Source organism: Dunckerocampus dactyliophorus, chromosome 21 (assembly GCF_027744805.1).
Source record: "Dunckerocampus dactyliophorus isolate RoL2022-P2 chromosome 21, RoL_Ddac_1.1, whole genome shotgun sequence".
Taxonomy (NCBI): domain Eukaryota; kingdom Metazoa; phylum Chordata; class Actinopteri; order Syngnathiformes; family Syngnathidae; genus Dunckerocampus; species Dunckerocampus dactyliophorus.
Window position 1 is genome coordinate 14,563,239 of NC_072839.1, and position 19,145 is coordinate 14,582,383.

The 19,145-nt window shown below is 45.1% G+C and overlaps 1 protein-coding gene across 3 annotated transcripts in view; it reads left to right on the plus strand.

Annotated features, from left to right (window-relative positions):
- LOC129174317 (collagen alpha-1(XVIII) chain-like) overlaps positions 1–19,145 on the plus strand; it is a 44,515-nt gene that overhangs the window by 19,417 nt on the left and 5,953 nt on the right. For all 3 annotated transcript variants that reach the window (XM_054766208.1, XM_054766205.1, XM_054766206.1), the window contains exons 3-25: positions 10,392–10,639; positions 10,713–10,883; positions 11,062–11,193; positions 12,991–13,065; positions 13,408–13,500; positions 14,182–14,317; positions 14,451–14,497; positions 14,714–14,890; positions 14,961–14,987; positions 15,111–15,173; positions 15,243–15,311; positions 15,380–15,433; positions 15,505–15,621; positions 17,234–17,287; positions 17,356–17,391; positions 17,460–17,594; positions 17,659–17,733; positions 17,804–17,848; positions 17,947–18,009; positions 18,090–18,125; positions 18,183–18,266; positions 18,345–18,410; positions 18,531–18,593. In XM_054766208.1, coding sequence (XP_054622183.1) covers positions 10,827–10,883; positions 11,062–11,193; positions 12,991–13,065; positions 13,408–13,500; positions 14,182–14,317; positions 14,451–14,497; positions 14,714–14,890; positions 14,961–14,987; positions 15,111–15,173; positions 15,243–15,311; positions 15,380–15,433; positions 15,505–15,621; positions 17,234–17,287; positions 17,356–17,391; positions 17,460–17,594; positions 17,659–17,733; positions 17,804–17,848; positions 17,947–18,009; positions 18,090–18,125; positions 18,183–18,266; positions 18,345–18,410; positions 18,531–18,593 — 1,704 coding nt within the window. In that variant the 5' untranslated portion in view covers positions 10,392–10,639; positions 10,713–10,826. The remainder of the gene's footprint in view (positions 1–10,391; positions 10,640–10,712; positions 10,884–11,061; positions 11,194–12,990; positions 13,066–13,407; positions 13,501–14,181; positions 14,318–14,450; positions 14,498–14,713; positions 14,891–14,960; positions 14,988–15,110; positions 15,174–15,242; positions 15,312–15,379; positions 15,434–15,504; positions 15,622–17,233; positions 17,288–17,355; positions 17,392–17,459; positions 17,595–17,658; positions 17,734–17,803; positions 17,849–17,946; positions 18,010–18,089; positions 18,126–18,182; positions 18,267–18,344; positions 18,411–18,530; positions 18,594–19,145) is intronic.

The following is a 19,145-nucleotide window of genomic DNA, read 5'->3' on the forward strand; positions in this document are numbered from 1 at the left end:
TCAGAGCGGAAAAGATGGAGCTGGAAAACAAGCAGGTGGCTGTGATGGCTTTAGCATCCTCACTAAGATGACAAGTCGCACTGTAGTATTGTCTTCTGCTGCTGCTTGTGTTGTGTGCTCAGCTGGGTTGCAGCTGCGTCTTCTTCAGTCCGCCCGCAATTGAAATGAAGGTTTTCTCTCCGTTTGATTGTTTCCTCCGCGTCGGCTGCTAAACCTCAGCAAACATTTGCGCCCGGCCGTTCTGTTTAGCTTTTGGCAACGTCAGTCACATGAAAAACAGCTCTGTCGGCCGCGGTGATGCTCTTTGTCGATGATGTCCTGTCTAAATATTTCCACAAGTGTTGATGTGAAAGTCCACCGGAGAAGATGTGGATGAGGAAACGGGTCGGCACTCGTTTGGATGCCAGAACGTCTTGCTCGATGGCGGCCGTGTTTTTCAACCAATCTTGCTGAAATGTTACACACGTGTGCTGGTCGGCCTCCTGGAGGTGCCAACCAAATTTGTCGGTGTTTCGGTTTAACACCCTGAAGTCACAGTGGGTCGTCCCGTCAAGCCCTGTTCAAACTGATGACTAGACACTTAGTCATCTCCATGAGAGGTTTCAAGGTTTAACAGCATAATAGCGCCACCGTGTGGTGCGTTTGTCTGAAAAATACTAGCACAGGCAACACAGTAGGGGTGCATGTTTTGGCAAACCTTCACCCTCTTTTGTGCAGCGGTTCAGGAGTAGTAGTCGTATGTTCACAAAGGCTCACCTTCAGCCGGATCTGCACCAAAATTGTACGCATTTTGTCTTGACTCGTGTCCCGCCCTTTTCAGAACCATTGTGTGAGATTGCTGTGAGTGTCTTTGCGTAAGTGTGCTACCTGGCAACCAAACGGGGATAAAAACAAAAGCGTCAATCAAAACCATTCGGGACAATTTGGGGAAAGTGGAAGAATAATACTGCATGTGCACGGGTCTTCCGGGTTTAGGGATCGTGCATTTTCATCGAAATCTGGACTTAGTTTCGGTGCATTGTGACGTAAAACGTCTTCCCTTGACGTCACGCCGCTCATCAAGCTGACCCAGGAAGTAGTTTAGCCAAAACGTAAGCCTTTTTCCATGAAAGCATGCGTACGTGTTTGGCTTAGTGCATCTTCGGAGCTCGAAATGCGGAATTGAACGTAAGCGCTTGTTGGGATGTGGCGCTGCAACGTCAACACAAACATGCACTGCTGTTCCCCGAGGGACCGCAAAGAACAGTTGTGGGACAGATCCACATCCAAGACCCGCGGAGGGTGTAATTAACATTGGATTTATTTCGCTGTTTTGTGGTATTTTTGAAAAGAAGTATCACGGACTCATTTCACCACCAGGTGGAGCCGCTGCTGGATTCCATGTGAGTTCAAGCATACAGGATCTTGCTACCTGTGCTTCCTATCACCTTCCACTTGCAGCTCCTTCAGCAGCTCTCCGGTTAATGCGTTTGGGTTTGTGTGACTCTGGTCTTCCTGAGGACCACCGCATGCACCCCGCGTACCGCCAGTGGTGCTCGTTCCACACTTTGAGGGCAGCTGTGATTTATTGCTGTAAGTTGAATGGTGTGCTGGAAGGCAGCCTGTGATGCCGCAGGGCCGCGCCCGCCGTGAGGAACATGTTGTGTTGTTTTGTCATGTTGTTGGAGTGCACGCGTCGGCTTCTAGCGAGCCTTGGTGTCGCCTTACTTTGCACGGTGCTGTTTTTACACGACGCAGTCCGCCCGGTCCTAGGAAGTGAAGCATTTCGTAACTCGTGGCGTCGTCCGTCGCAGTCCCACCACGAGACGTCGTGCAGTCTCACAGGAGGCTCGTCTGCCCCCCCAGCACACCAGGTGCGTTTGTTTCTCAGCGTTTGTGAGCAATTTGTTAGCGGGGAGGCGACCTGGAACCAATTTGCCGCAAATCATTCACACTCGGGTCACCAGCCAAACTGTTTAGAAAACACTTTCGAGGCAGAAAGTGGACCCCGGTCCAAAATGCTCGCGGCTTCAGCGCCGTCAGCTGCAGCAGGAAGTGACCTCGCCGCTCCGAAGAAGCTGTCAGGCGGTCCAGCAGGTACTTGTTGGTGGAGGTTTATGGCGGCTGGCGGGTACGTGTGATGTGTGCTGTTTTAGGAAGGGGAACAGGATGACTTCCAAATCTGGAAAGCTTTACGGCCTGAGCACACACACACGCACGCACACACACACACACACACACACACACACTCTAAGACAGAGTGTGTGTCTCCGAGAAGCGCTATTATGTGTCCACTTTTTCCAAACACCCTGTAACATTGCACGTGTCCAGCGTCACATCCAGTGCGCTACAGTGCTAACATTACACTCACTTTTTAACAGCGACCTCATGCAAGGTTAGCATATTTGCTGAAGAAAAACAACACAATCAAATGGTCGTGGCCAGAGGGCCGGGATTTACTTTAAGACGTGTAGTGAAGCCCGAGGGAGGAGGTGACAGGTTTGTTTCATGTTTGGTGCACCCAAACAGTTACTGTTAGCACATCATTCATTTTGCATAACACAAGTGATGTCCGCTGTTAAGGACCCTGGAGGTAGCAACGCACAAACACACAAAGTCGTCACTACGCATTTTTGAAACGATCAATTTACACCATCTTTATTTTCAGATGTGTAGCGAAGCCCCCCGGACACCCATAGCTGATCTAACATTATTAACTCACTCAATGCCAAAGCCGGAGTTGTACGTTTTTGTAAATGTGGTTTTTGTAATGTGGCACAAGTGCATCGGATGAGAGCTCGGCAGAGATCACGTGGACGGAAACACGTGAAGGTCACACATTGTAGGGACATTTTAACACGTGCACACACGTGCACACGCATGCACACACATAGTTCAGTTCTAAATGTGAACATTGTAAATAGTTCATGCTGTTATATGTGTAAATAAATTGATATTTTTCTGTTGTTTATTGTGTGTAGTTGTTTAGACATGCTTGAAATGTACAGCATCTTTTCACAACAAGCTTTTTTAGTTGGAAACTGATATTTTCCTGAAACTTAGCTACGTTCTACTGCTGATTACTAAAGAACGGAAAAAGGTAGAAACTAACTTCTTTTTTCTGGTGAAAGACGGGATTGTATCTTTCCTTTAGCAGGTTCCACGTTCATACGCCATAGAACTCAATACTCTGTGTGCCGTGAAAGATCAGTCAAAATGGTCTAACATGGCCGCCACTGAAGGGGTTGTCTTTTGAAAAATGGCTGGGATTGAATGAGCTAAAAAGTCATTTTTGCACAATAGCGAGCCTTTAAGATTCAAACATTGATTGAAAGAGGGTGCTAGCAGGTGCTGCGTGCTCAGCAGATGCAGGATGGAGAACTTTGAACCCTGCTGGCGGACGTCACGGCGCGCTTTCTGAAAAGGCTGTTTCCCGCAACGTTTGACAAAGTGTCTGCCGGTGTCACAACGCTTTCAGATTCCGGGATGATCGGCCCTTTCTGGATCTCCACTGTAGTCTCGGCGAGTCGAGCCAGAGCAGATGGTATCACTCAGGAGCGCCCCCCCGCCTCCCTCCAGCCCCCCTGTTAGGAACAGTTTGGATAAGTTACACAAGTATCTCCTATGCGGTGAACACAAACATGGCGGCGAACCTTCAGTTGACTCCAAAGCTCTGGCACGCATCACTGAAGGAGAAGCGGGGGGGGCCTCTTCGGGGATTATTTTATGACTCGGTGCTGACTAAGATTAAAGCTCGCTGTTAAGTTGCGCCTCGGCACATTTGCTGTCGTTAAATGTCGTCTTGTCTTCATTAATCCAAACTCAGCTCGCCTTCTTTTTTTTCCACTTGGAGAACGTTTCCCTCGTCGCCGTACTTCTGCACAGTCTTGTTTTTATTCTTAAAAATGCACTCTTCAATTCATCAGTCAGTCCGTAAGACAAGACAGCGCGTTATTGTCGTACGTGTGTCTCCTCAAATCAAGTTGGTTTTTTATCTCGTCGCGTTTTACTCCTTAAATGTTCTCTCTAAATGTCTGCAAATTGGGATTGGCGTCTCATAAGATGACGTTTTTTCCTGAAATATTACAACTGCATGGTTTTTCTTGTACAGGTTTTGCGTCATGTTACCAATCTACCCCATAAATGTGGGACATTTTTCATGAAAATTAGGGTTGTTGTCTCATAAAAGGATGTTTTTTCTTGTAATGTGACCTTGCAAAGTTATTTTTTTTAATATTATGGTTGTTGTCTCGCTTTTCTCTTGTAATGTTACAATTGTACTTTATTCTGGTGAATGTTTACATGTTATGCACGACAACTCAGTTTTTCAAAGTCACCACTTTTTTCCTGCAATGTTAGCGTTTCACGTCCGAAAATGTCAGCTTGTTGTCTTGTAAAATTTGGCAGATTTCTTTTCAGTTGCGGTATTTTTCCTGCCATATTGTGACTATTATGTCCTTTAAAACAAATCTAAATATTCATGGTTGGTTCATGGTTTTAATTCATCTTGAACATGCATACAAGTCAAACAGTTGCACATCACAGCGTACAGTTCACAGTTTTGCATGTCCAAAAAGGAGTAGGAAGAAGCAAAGCTTATTTAATCCTACCCCTTAACCCCCTTAACTTTTTCTGCGTAAAACAACCGTTTTGTAATAGTTACGTCTTTTGTCTCGTGAGATTACAAATTTAAGTACGTAAATATTTTTTCTTATACTTTTAAGAGTTACAATGTTATTATGAATGATGTTTGTAAAATGATGACTTGGGTCTCTCTTAACATAACATTTTTTAAATATTATTACATGCTATTATATTATATTATATTATATTATTAGAAATTGTGATTTTATTTCGCGTAAAATTACGACTTTTGTCTTGTGAGATACAATAATAAATAAAATGTAAAATAAATATTTCTTTCTCGTATTTTTACAAGTTACAATATTATTATAAATTGTGCCTTTTTTTTGAGTAAAGATTGATGGTAAAATGTCGACTTTTGCCTCATGAAATGGCAAATTTATTGTAAAATAACATTTTATTTCCGCCCATTTTTACAAGCTACAAATTATGATATTGTTATAGTTACCATTTTTTCATGTAAAATTCCAACTTTTTTCTCATAAAATGACAAAAGACATTTTGTAAAGTGAAAGTGCTTTTTTCACGTTCTTCCAGTGACCCCGCCCTTCAACCCTCCTTGATCCTAAATGTGCCCTTTAAAGCCACACAAAACAAAGTCATACTGTTCTCTTTTAACAACGCCGTCAAGCCAGTGGAGAAGGAGATAAGAATTCCGAGGGAGGTGGAACTCTGTGTGTATGTGTGTGTGTGTGTGTGTGTGTGTGTGTGTGTGTGTGTGTGTGTGTGTGTGTGTGTGTGTGAAAGACATACTTGGCTTGACTACATATTTGGCAGCATCCAACCTGCCAGCTTGTCTCGGCATACTTGGAAATTAAAGTCCTGAGTATCAATGACCCCATTTTTTTAGTCCAAACAACTGCAAAGCCTTTGGGACCATTTTTGGGTGGTTCTGCTTTGAATAATGAGGGAGTGGGAGGAAGACATGCAACATGTGCAAGATGTTATTGTCGCTGTTTGCATGCATCGCCGCATTAAAGGCCTCTCACACACTGGACGGGACATCCATACACTCTTCATGTCTGCCGTGTTCATTAGCATACATCCAGTTGGACATAAAGTACGTCTTGGGCTGCGCTCACACTTGTGGTTGTGGACGTTCACGCTGGTGTTTTTGTCATGGGACCCATGAGGAACGTGCACACCAAGTCAGGACTTGATTGGGCAGATTTTGTGACATATTATGTGATGTAACTCAAATATTCGAAGCTAAAACGCTACGAGTGGGTTGCAGCTTTTTGCTATATTCTTCTACACAGGAGAGCTTTGCTTTTCACGGAGGGTAACTTCCATGAGCACATAAAAATGTTAAAATATTTCTGACACAGGGCTCGCCCCCCCCCAAGTGTAAAAGTTATACATACAGCAACTATGGTGCATTCAATGACTGCCAAACAATGTGCGAAATCTCAACGCTTGACGCAAAAGCATTACTGGTGAAGCATAAAGACATAAACCTGTAAATATTGTGGGTTTTTCAACAGTGGTGCATGTATTTTTTTAAAGAAAATAATTAGAGGAAAAAACTGCCAATTATTGGAGAAGAAATCTAAAAATCAACAAATTTGCAAGGAATCCACTGTTTTTACCAGCTTACATTTGACAAAAAGCTTCTAAAATATGCTTTTAAAGAGCGGGAGAGAGCAGAGCAAAAGGGGCTCATTTTCTCTTCCATATTTGTCATTTCCGCTTGCTTTCGACTGTCATTTTAGCAACGGTCCGTGTCGCACTCACATTTGAGCTAAAGTGAACGGAACCGCACCATTCAGTCAAGCTTTGTACAAACGGCACCGACCCTGCTCAACCTCCTTAAAACCAAATTTGGATGAAAGGCAAGAATGTGCCACTTTATTTGCACCCCCCACGTCTTCACCTGTCCCGCACACAGAAGGCCCTCCTTAAAAGCCAGTTCTGACATTTTTAGCGACTCTTGCAACGATGATTGGTCTCCGATACCCCCTCCATTGGCTTCACCTCAGTGTTTGTCCTTGTGTCCAGCTGTAGGAATGTTGCTCCAAAGTCCGCCTCCAGTCCTTTCCCACATTTTGAGGCTCTCCTTGTGCTCAGTCAGACTTTCTCACAATTAGTCAGCGCTGAAGCACACCAGGAAGTGAATCAGTCCTGCCCCCTTTCTGCATAGGAACTGATAATATTGACTTAGTAATCCCTTAGAGATGTGACATGAGCTCCATAGAGGGTCCAGACCCTCGCTTAAGCCTACCTTGGCAGTCATTAGAAAAGGGAATTTGCATGTTATCAACATCAACCGTTTGTCTGTGACTGTGTTTATCTACCATTTTGGTATCTGCTCTTTAATTTGGTCACGCCCCAAAGCTTTTTATTGGATGTCAAGGATCTGCTGCGAGGACTGAAAACATCAACAATGTCAACGAGCCAATGTCTGGGCCTTGATAAACCCACGTCTTGTGGTCTCTGGTTTTCCCTTGCACGGCGGGAGCACTGAGTCATCATTCGAACACGCACTCAAAGAAAGAGGCGGGCCCAACTGGGACAACGTCGCATGTCCAGACAGGTCGTTTGAGCATCACCAAACTTGTCATCCCTAGACTGCACGGTGGCCCAGTGGTTAGCATGTCGGCCACTCAGTCAGGAGATCTGGGTTCGAATCTCTGTGTGGAATTTGCATGTTCGCCCCGTGCGTGGGTTTTCTCCAGGTACTCCGCCTTCCTCCCAGATTCCACCCAGAATGTGAGTGTGAATGATAGTTTGTCGAAATGTGCCCTGCAATTGGCTGGCGACCAGTCCATGGTGTACCCCGCGTCGCGCCCGAAGTCAGCTGGGATAGGCTCCAGCATACCCACGCCATGATAGGTGGCATAGAAAATGGATGAATGATGCCATGCCTACACTGCTCCCAGCCACTAGGGGGCATATTCCCATGGTACGTGGGGCCATGCTATGCTATACACAGCTGTCACCATTTTAAATGAAGGAGCAGTCATTTTAATGAGGAAAAGTAGGTAAGGTGTTATTTACTTGATGGGATTTATTCCATTTTCTGTGTGACTTCATCCACAGAACGTTAAACATGCACATTCTGCCTTGACTGCTGTGGAATTTCCCTGCAAACATTTTATTTCCTTTCAAGCCAACAAGGTCAGCAAGCTTTTTTCTTTTTTTCACGTTTGGTTCCCAACGCTGAATGAAGTCATCATGTCAGCTCAGTTTTGCTGGGAACATGAGCAACACGTCACAGTTGGCACCCGCGCTTTTGCTCTTATCAGCCAAGGGCGATGAAGTCCTGCAGATGCACGTTGCACGACCGTCCTTTCTCTTTGCGACCCTGCTCGTATTAATATGCGAGGATCTGTCATGCTAATAGCAACCAAATGTTGTGATCTCACCGCCGGCGTCCTGCACATGAAATGTGGTGAAAGCAGAAATGTTTTGGATCTAAATTGCAGCAGACGCGCCTGCCTGGTGTATTTGCGGCTTAATCAGTGGCATTGTGTTACATTTCACCTTGTTTTTAGTTTGACACATTCTTTCCTTTGATATGCATTGAAACAGTCACCGTAATGAATGAAAAGGAGCCAACAACCTCTTCAAACTAGCATTACTACAACTGGAAGTGGATTAAATATAATTCTACTCCCCTCTAATGAGCCATCTTGATTGGTATGTTAGTTTATGTGTTCATTTTCAGCAGACAGGACACTTGATTAGGTGTGCGGTCCAGTCAAGAACTCTATCAAAGCCTATGCATTCAAACAGTATGTTTGTTATTGTGGTTGTTGTTGTTTGCAATGGTGTGTCGCAGCTGTTTCTAATATTTCGACCACACGAGCGGGTCAGAACATTAGAAACAAGCCGAAGTGCGTCAAAGCTGCAGGACATAATTTCCCACTTTGTATTGCATTGTAGTTGTTCTTTCAAATGCACCGTACCAGGCATTGTTTTATTGGACCATCCTGGGACCATACTAAATATTTGTTATTTTTATTAATATGTTACTGATTGCATTAGTCCAGAGTTTCATACTTTTCATTTTGTTCTTATAATATATTATTTATATTGTTATATTGTTTTTTTATTGGCCCTCGACATATTCTTAAAATAAAAAGAATTATTATTGATACATATGCATATATATATACTGTATATATATATATATGTATATATATATATATATATATATATATATATATATATATATATATATATATATATATATATAATTTTTATGTTTTTCTTTATTTTATTTTTATGAATATGTGACTTATTGTATTAGTCCAGAGTTTCATACATTTTCTTTTGTTCTTTTAAGGATGTGTGTGCCACATAGAAATGTATCATTACCAGCATTATTTAATTGGATTCTTGTCTGTGAATGTGTTCATGTAAGCCCAACCTGTCTTATATTCATTGCATGGCAATGCATGGTAGTATGAGTATGAGTATCGCTATCGGTTGATATCGGTATAGGTAATGAAGTGCTAGACAATATCGGTATGTCGGAAATCGATAAGAAAGAAAATAGATTACATGTGCAGGTGCTGATATCGATCCAGATGTTCAACAACTGTTCGATTTGGACACATTCTGCAGAACCCTGTGACCTTTTTTACAGAGCCAGAACTGTTTGGATGTCTCTCACCGGGCCTGCGCCCAAGCATGTAAACAGTGGTTACTATGGAAACACCAAAAGCATCCCGATGTGGGAATATTGTGGTGTAATGCTACAAGCAGGGCGTGTCGCAGTCCCCGGTGGTCCTTCCCTTCACCTGGCTTCAGTCCCCTTTTTTCCTGTTCTAGTGCAGGTGTTAGATAGGACCGGGCCAAGAAGAAGTCCCAGACAGGAATGGCGCGAGGTTTCCTATTGACATCCTTGCTAAAAATTGCACTTGCAGCGATGCACCTCCGGAGTTCCTTGAGAACTTGAAGACAGTACAGTGCGGGTCATTGTTTGCCTCCAGCTGTTTAATGATGTCACCGGCGGGGAAGAACTGTGGGAATGTTGGCCTAAGAACCTTACCAGGACCCATCTCCAGGCCTGCAGGGAAGCACCTATTTGATCATTTCCTCTATAAAGCTCCTGGAATAGGAGAACCAGGAAGCAAAAAAGATGGCTGCTTTTGCTGTTCTTAACGAGGGGTTCCGGTCCAATTAAGACATGTGGCAGAAGTGTGCCTCACTTCCCGCGGGAGGGCGTTACCAGCCCGCGGGAGGAGTGTGCGGTGAGTCTGATCCACAGGAGCTGCCTTTGTGCTGCACGAGTAGATTAGGTGGGTTTAAATGCCTTCCAGATGCCGCTGCAAGGCGCCACCGCCACTAGGGGCGCTATTTGTCAGCGCTGCCGAGGAAGAGCGTGCACCTTTTGTTTATTGTGTGGGCCAGCGTGCACGGGAGGTAGCAGGTTTCCACGTGGGTTATTTATGGGACGTGTCTGACATGTAGTCAGACTTATGGGAGCCATAAAAATAAAGCAAGGCAAGTGGAAATAAATGTGGAAAAGATGCTACAAAGCATATTCCTACTTGGAAAAGTCATATAACAAAACACTTTCATATTAGACACTTATACACTAGTCCAATACAAGAGCTGCATTTAAAAATGTCACTTGACAAACACTAACTTCTTTCTACTTGTATAATCTAAAGAGTACGGTTGTGGTCACTGTAGTGGGTTGCATCTGCAGCACATTGTCACACATAAAGTCAAAATATTAGGAACACCTATCAATGTAATGTTGATGTTTCTTCACCTCCTCTAACCTCCTCTTCTTCTGTCTTCTTCATGTTCTCCAGACCGAGGCTCTCATGGAGATCAGGACCTGACCGAGCTGATCGGCGTCCCCCTCCCGCCGTCCGTGTCCTTCGTCACGGGCTTCCAGGGCTACCCCGCCTACAGCTTTGGAGCGGGCGCCAACGTGGGCCGCCTCACCAAGTCGTTCATCCCCGACCCGTTCCACTACGACTTTGCCATCACCGTCACGGCCAAGCCCACCACGAGGAGGGGGGGCGTCCTCTTCGCCATCACGGACTCTTACCAAAAAGTAACCGATATCTTCTTCACGCTGCCGCCTTGTTGGCATCTTGGCTGACTTCTCCTTGCCTCTCATCCTACAGGTGGTGCAGTTAGGCGTGGCGCTGTCCGAGGTGGAGGACGGTTCCCAGAGGGTGGTCTTCTACTACTCCGACCCTGCCACAGGAGGCAAGACACAGGAAGCAGCTTCCTTCAAGATGGCGGACATGACGGGAAGGTGGGCCAGGTTCACCATTACGGTGCAAGGCGCAGAGGTGGGTTTCACCACACATCACAACATACGCTACACTTTGGTACCTAAAGGGGGCGGGGCTAGCCACAGGGCAGTGTGTTGATTGGTAGTCACTGGACTGCTCAGTGGATCAACATCACCTGCAAACGTGCCCCTTTTTGCGTGATTACATGATGAAAAAAGTCAGTTGGTCTTTTCAGGTGCGTCTCTTCATGGACTGCGAGGAGTACCACCGTGTCGCCTTTGCCAGGAGCCCCCAACCTCTGACCTTTGAGACCAGCTCAGGGATCTTTGTAGGCAACGCTGGAGGTACCGGCCTGCCCCGCTTTGTGGTGAGTCCTGGTTCTAGTCTACTTGCTAAGCTGTGTGACATACAGTATGTGCTTTGGAGACATGCGAGCGTACATGTAACATGTAATGCAGATATCCTCCAAAAGTATAACCATTAGATAAATGGGTCATCAATTTTGTGCCACTGCTAAGACATTTGCCCTATCCTGCTGAAATTTGACACTCATGTGCTTTTTGGTCCCATAAACGTGTGTACCAAATTTCCTGCTGATTCGTAACAACACCTTAAAGTTCCTACCTAAAGTTACAGAGGGTTGTTTTGTAGAGCGCATTGAGCTGGATGGGACTTACACATAGGTGCCCCTAGAAAGACGTTCTACTCAATGGCAGACATGTTTTCCAAACAAACTTGCATACATTTCACACACGTGTGCTTTTCAATCCCCTAAATGTGTGTACAAAATTTCCTGCTGATTCGGCAACACTCCATAAAGTTACAGAGGATTGTTTTGTTGAGTTTTGTGGGAATTTTTAAGGGTTTAATAGCAGAGCCCCCATGTGGCGTATTTGTCTGAAAAATAATAGCACCAACAACACAGTAGGGGTGCAGTTTGTGACTAATTTCCACCCTTTTATGTGTAGCGCTTCAGGAGTAGAAGCCTTAGCTTACGCAACAAACGTGGTGTTTTGGGGGTTCCTTGTTCTCCATTTGAAGGATGAACACGGTGGCGTTTGTTGGCAGCGTCGGAGCGCCGCGGGGAGACACAAAGCACACGTCTGCACGTTTTTACGAGGTCATGAATGACAAAGCGTGATTTATGCAATTGGAACGCCGCTGTTGAATATGTCATTCAAATTCATTTTCCCCCATAAGCAATAATACACATACGAGAATGTTCCTTATAATTTTACTACAATGACGTACTTCTAAGAGTGGCCGATGAGTGATAGTAAGGATTCTTGTGCCAGCACAATAGGAACCATGCTGTGGTTGGGGAATCCACCAATCATATTCATAGTGTGGTTCTGTTGGACCATCTAGCAGGTCCGTGGGGTCCAGCAGGTCCAGATGCAAAGCAGCAATCATTTGAGGACTGACATTTTATTGGAAATGTGAGCAGAGCTTCAGAAAAAAAGGTTAGGAACTCATCCCACCAGGGAGCCGGTACGTCAAGGAGGTTCCTCTGCTACCTCGTGGTAGGGGGGGAACGTTCCAGATGTCGCACACATCTTGCTCCTCTTCAAAGTCAGACATTCCTGGCGCTGGATAACAGGGACAAGAATAGCGCATGTTGAAAAATGGCACTAAACGGAGGCAGAATTGGAGGAGAAAACGACTGAAGTGGTCCGTGATGCCGGGTGACATCACCTAGAAACCCTCCGGAACTTTCTGTCTCGTCCTCATCTTATCTTCCAGTAAGCGCCCCTCCTTCCACCCCCTCCTCTGTTGCTTTCCAGCTGTTGGCGCTGCTGACAAATAAGCCACGTAATGTTGATTCATGACAATAAAGCACACAATAAAAGTAATGAGACACAAGCAATGAGCTGGGACTGGAGGCATTAGACGTTTTGGACACGTTGGATGCTTCCAACACGACGCAAGACATGCTCGGATGAGTTTGATGACCTCACAGATTCCAAACAAATTCCCACAGACACACTCCAATACTTGTTTAAAGCCTTCCCAGGGGGGTGGAAGCTGTTATAGCTGCAAAGGGACGGCAAATATCATCCAGCGTGGGAAATACTCACAATCCTCTAATAAAATGATTTTTAATAACTTCTCCTGACAGACGGAGGGGTACAAATCATCACACATCACTATCTTTGCCTTCCAGGGTTCCATCCAGCAGCTGGTGCTGAAGTCCGATCCCACGGCCCCCGATGACCAGTGTGAGGAAGATGACCCTTATGTGAGTGAGCATGGCAGCACACACGCGCACACACCCACACTCAAGTTAGGGAGCAAAGAAAGTTCAGCCTAAGTCAGCATGAAGAAAACAAATAGGCGTTGGCTCCCTCTGCTGGCCAAATCGCACATTGCAGGAAACCCCAACGCCAAGAGTGTAACTTTAGATCGCATTCAGATCATATTTACATGTCTGCTCACCGCAGGAAGGGCTTTTCTAGTAAAAACTCAATGCAATAACATCATCTAGTTGCATTTATGCATTCTCTGACACCACATTTATGTGTCAAACAGCATTTTAATCATCATTTCTGCTCTAATGGTTCTTTTCATCTGTCCTCTGCAGGCGTCTGGATTTGGAAGCGGTGACGACGCCTACGAGGACATGGAGGGAGAAGAAGAAGTGAAAAAGGTTGTGGAGGAGAGGGAGTATAAAGAGGTGAAGAACACGCACATTGTTTTTACTTTTATTGCCAGTCTATTGAATCAACTATACTTACAATATGACGTAGTTATTTTAACAATATGACAGATACAAATATCATTATATCAAATATCAATATTACTATTATTACATTTTTACGTGACATTTGAACTTGTAAATTTGTAGATATTTTAAAGAACAAATATTTGGCAGATGAAAATGTACGTCGCCTTTAAAACAATATTGCATTTATGGTTACCAAGCTGATCCATTTTTATTTTAATATGAATTGAACTTTCTGTTGTGGCCTCCACCTCAATCAGGGCATAAAAGTGCATCCCCTGGTGTTTTGTAATGATCGTAGCGCCACCTATTGGCGACAGGGAAATTTGTATTGATGCTGACCACAACGCATTGTTACTTTAATACACGATACATGAACTTTGATCACTGTTATCTTTGCAAAGCGGGAATTTATCATATTAGGTGTGCCTAATGAAGCGGCTAACGCTGCAAAGCCCTCAAGACCTTGATGTTTTTGTCTGAATGGCGTTGCCATGGCGATGCGGGGGGCTCCCATCATCACGGCTTGCAGCTCTTGAAGAGCAGAGCGTCTCAGCCTTGACGCTTCCTCGCAGCACATAAAAGGTCTTTGTTCAGCGTGCATAAAAAGCTTTTATGCTGCGTCTCCCTCAGGTGGACCCCACCTACAGCACCCCGGTCCAAGCTCCGCCCACTGAGATGCCAAGCAGTTTTAATGACGACGATGACAATGGTGAAGAAGACAGCGAGGAGGCGTCAGGGCAGGAAGTGGTGTTTGCCAACGCTGAGGGTAAACAACCTGAAACATACTTGCATACTGTATTTGTATCCATGATCTTCACTCCTAAATCAGCTTTTCATGATTTTTTAGGATCTTTTTGGGGATATTATGATTATATTTTGACATTTGTGCTCTTTTACAGTCAAACCAACACAAAGCACAGCGACCGCAGCCGCCAAACCAGACTCTGTAAGGCCACAGTATCTTTTATATGTCAATACATAGTCACATGATTTATTTGTCTGTTTTATAATTTTTGTGCAGTTTTGAGGAAATGTAGCTCCTAATTTGACAAACATATCCATCCATTAATGTACTAAATCTTCCATCAAATGATAGTTTCATGAATAATTGATTATTTAGGCATGTTCAATGTGTTTGTTCCTAATTGTTCCGTCCTTGCAGGTCTCAACAACAGCACTGAAAGGCGACAGAGGTGAGCCAGGTCCACCGGGCCCCCCGGGACCCGCCGGCCCTCCAGGAGAAGGCTCTGGATCCGAAGCAGAGCCCGGCCCTCGCGGTCCACCGGGACCACAGGGCCCTCCAGGACCACCTGGAGCTGCAGGGAAAGACGGACAGCCTGTACGTTACGTCTTTTACTTTGTTTCTGTACTAGAAAACCAACTGAACATATTGTGAAACTATTTTGTAGGGCAGCAAAGGGGAAACTGGCGCTCTTGTAAGTAAACGACCTCCTATTTGGTATTAACGCTATATGCTCTTTTTGCCACTAGAGGGAGACATTGTGCTGTCACTTCACTTCTGATAGTTTGGTCTTGACATGAGATCCGTTTGTTCTCAGGGAGCAAATGGCATTCCAGGATTTCCAGGGCTTCAAGGAGAGCCTGGACCGAAAGGGGAAAAGGTACATTTTGGTTTCCAATTCCTTGCAAAAATAAAAACACAATCATTGAATTCTTTCAATTCTTCGCAGGGTGATGCTGGGGTTGGAATGCCTGGTCTGCCGGGACCTCCCGGACCTCCAGGGCGCCTATCCTTCTTGGTAAGAACTTTTTTTTAATTTAAGAATTTATTGATTATTTTGTGTGATCATTGTTTTCTGCTTCTCAGGAGGGTTCAGGCTCAGGCTTGGAGGACTTTGATGGCGATGCAGACATCATCCGAGTGAGCTCTCTTCACAGTCATCAGCTTTTCCTGACACATTAAGAGTTTTATTATTAGCTTTGCTTTTATAGGGACCACCCGGCCCTCCGGGACCCCGAGGGCCCCCTGGAGCCCCGTCTGAGGCCGTCATTCCCGGACCACCTGGGCCTGCTGGGAAAGATGGCGAGAGAGGAGAATCCGGACTTCCTGTAAGACCAAAAGCTTGTATCATTTTTTTTCTTGTATGTTAGCAAAGTCTAGAGGTTTCAACACAGCCTAGTGTTCAGCCAACCGGTTCTCACTTTTGCAGGACGTGTCGTTTAGCGGCTCCGGTTCTGGTTCTGGCTCTGGTCAGGTATCACCACTGGTCCCATCACATTGAATGGACCAGAAAGGCACAATTTCCCCCAACTTTTATGAATATAAAAGTCCATGTTTGGTCATGTTTTGCCTCACTGACCTAACTTAACACCTCTTAGCATAGCCCAAACACGAGAACATGGCCTGAACAGCTGCACCTTCTGGGGGAAATGTGTCTTTCTTTCATAAAACGCTTGAACTAACCGGATGAATGGGCTTTTGGGTTGTAAAACCCCCCAAAAGCTGTGTTCAATGTTTAATTCTTTTTCCAGCTCACATCACTTGTTGCTCAGCAAAAACGCCCAATCAAAAACCGCAACCACCTAACTGGATAAAGGACAGGGAGAGTTGGCAGGAGCAAGTCAGATATTTTGAAATAGCAGCCACATTCTACACTAGACACTAATAAATACTAAATACAGTCAAACCTTGATGTTTGAAAGCCACAGTTTTCATATGATTCCCTTTTCAATTATTTGTTTTTGCCAAATTTAGCTTCAATTGTTTTCTCTGTACTGTGTCATTCCGCGGAATCGAGTGCCGAGACCAGTGGTTCCCCAGCTTTTTACAGCGACGTACCCCTTCAGACATTTGACCTGAAGCCATGTACCCCCTTCATATGCACACTTAAAAAGCACACAGCTTTTGATATGAATTAACTTGAAATATTGAACACAATTGCGCTCTACAGCAAGGAGGAAGTGAGAGAGCGTGGAGCAGTGCAGCGTGCAGAAGGTTACACACGTTGTAGGGAATTTTAACACATGCACACGCGCGCACACACAGTTTGGTTCCAAATGTGAAAATTGTAAACAGTCCATGGTGTTGTTTTTGTCTTTCAGTGTTGTTTATTTGGATATTTGAGCAAAAGGAAAATAACTGTGTCAAAGTGAAAGTTGTGCTTGGAATGTATCTTTTCACAAAAAACTGTTTTTCTGATATTTTCCTGAAACTTAGCTATGTTCTACTGCTGATTACTAAAGAACACAAAAAGGTAGAAACAAACTTTTCTTTCTGATGAAAGACGAGAGTGTAATCTTTCTTTTGGTAGGTTCCATGTTTATATAGCCGGAGAACACAATATCCTGTGCGCCTTGGAAAATCTGTCAAAATCCTTCAGAACGGCCGGAGCCGTTCCAAAAATGTTTGGAACGTTTTACAATATTTCCTATGGGAAACATTGCTTCCGTTTTTGTATGTTTTGGTTTTTGTTGGACCTTTTGGAAGGAATTTCTAAGGAAAGTGGAGGTACCAGTGTACAGCAAAGCAACCATCGCACTGTTCCCTCTGCTGGATGCAGGGGGGCACTGCACCACTTGCCCCTTGTGTCAAATGGCCACTGGTTGTTAACAATTCAGTCAGCTTGTGCCTTGAATCCAAAACTAAACTAGAAGCTTCTAAGACCCAAATAAGCAAATAAATAATAATACTGATGTTGTTTTCTAATAATGTGTCTTTCAGGGGGTGGATGGAAAGGATGGAGAGCAAGGTCCTGCTGGAGACAAGGGAGACAAGGTGAGGTTTTAACAATTTAACTGGTAGATTTTTTACACAAATGACATTTTTGCGATTGCGTTAAACAGGGAGAACCCGGAGTGAGCGGGGGGCCCGGACTAAAGGTGATGATGATTATCCTTTTTACTTGTTGTGGTATTTCTAATACACTTTTCTTCTGTTCCCCATTCAGGGAGATCAAGGCCCTCAAGGCTTCCCAGGACTTCCGGGCCCAGAAGGCCCAGAGGGGAGATCTGGTCCCAGGGGTCCACCAGGCCCTCCTGGACCACCTGGTCCACCAGCGAGAGGATTCCCCTTTGACTTTGAGGTACATTTCAGACTGGAGACCATTTGAATTTAAAACTGTTCGTAACATGTCTGAACATTTCCAGGACCTGGAAGGGTCGGGACTGCTGAGTGGTTTTGGATCAGGACATCCAGGAGTGCCAGGAATTCAAGGAGCCAAGGTAAACAAACACCCTCACAGTGGCTCGCATTAGGTAGTAGGACTTATGTGGTTTTGGTTTCCTCTTTTAGGGTGAAGAAGGTCTGCAGGGTCCTGCAGGAGAGCCAGGTCTTAAGGTTCGGGGTCAAGTTGACAAAATAATTTGTCCAAATTGTAAAAAGTGTGTGTTTGTGGTGGCGTGATGATGACGAATGTGTGTTCTTCGCGTGTGCAGGGTGAACCCGGTGCTGCAGGTCCTCCTGGGCCAGCGGGACCACAGGGGGTGAAAGGTTCAGAGGTTAGGGAATGGACCAAACACAATCCCGGAACCACGACACAGCCCGTCATCATTAATGAATGCTTTTGTGTTGTGTTCAGGGCCCAAAAGGAGACGTTGGCGCTGCAGGACTGAAGGTAAAAGCACACTGAAGTCATTTTACGCCAGTGGAATGCTGACATCTTGGTTTTTAGGGGGAGCGAGGACAGGACGGGCTCAGTCTACCAGGCCCACCAGGACCTCCTGGGCCTCCAGGACTTGTCACCAACCTCCAGGAGGTAAGTCACAAAAAGAGTGAAGACCACTTTACTGTAGTTGCTGGACGCCATCCCTCACTGCAGCTCGTCCCTCCTCAGCTCCTTCTTAACGACACAGATGGCGTCTACAACTTCTCAGGGATTTTCGAGGCTCAGGGACTCGCTGTGAGTGTCACATCAAAATAAGAACCGGATCAGAACACAGCTGCGGCTGACAGACGATGGTCCAAACGAGCGCATGGACATATGTAGGACAACGTGTTGTGATGTTCCTTTCATGTGCAGGGACCGCCGGGTCCTAAGGGAGACACTGGGCTGCAAGGTCTTCAGGGGCCAGCGGGACTCAAGGTAAGGGTCCTCTACACCACATGTGTCAAACTCGTGCCCTGGAGGGCCGAGACGCTGCAGGTTTTCTCTGAAACCAGTTTCTTCAGCAGGTGATTTAATTGATGAGCTCCTTCCCTCAAACTGAAGGTGTTGATCATTAAAATCACCTGCTTTAGTGACTGGCTGGAAAGAAAACCTGCAGTGTCTCGGCCCTCCCTGGCACGAGTTTGACACCCCTGCTCTACACACACCTGGAAGTGTGTGTGATGGAAGAAAAGCAACAAAACCTCCATTTAAGCTTGGTTTGGAAAGTATGGCAGTCACAGCAATACAACCCATAACCACAAGATGGTGCAAGAGTATGCCTCAAAGATGTTGCCGTCACATTTTGTAGTTTTTCCAACACACATATCACAGTTGCCATAATAATCACAAGTATTACACTAAGTACGTTTAAAAGTGTTTTTAGTAAGCTCGACTGGGACCACACCGTTTTGTGTGTCTGTAGCTTTAATGCTAATGAGTGTGCGTCTCCAAGAAGCACTTTTGTGTACTTGATCCACTTTTTACATA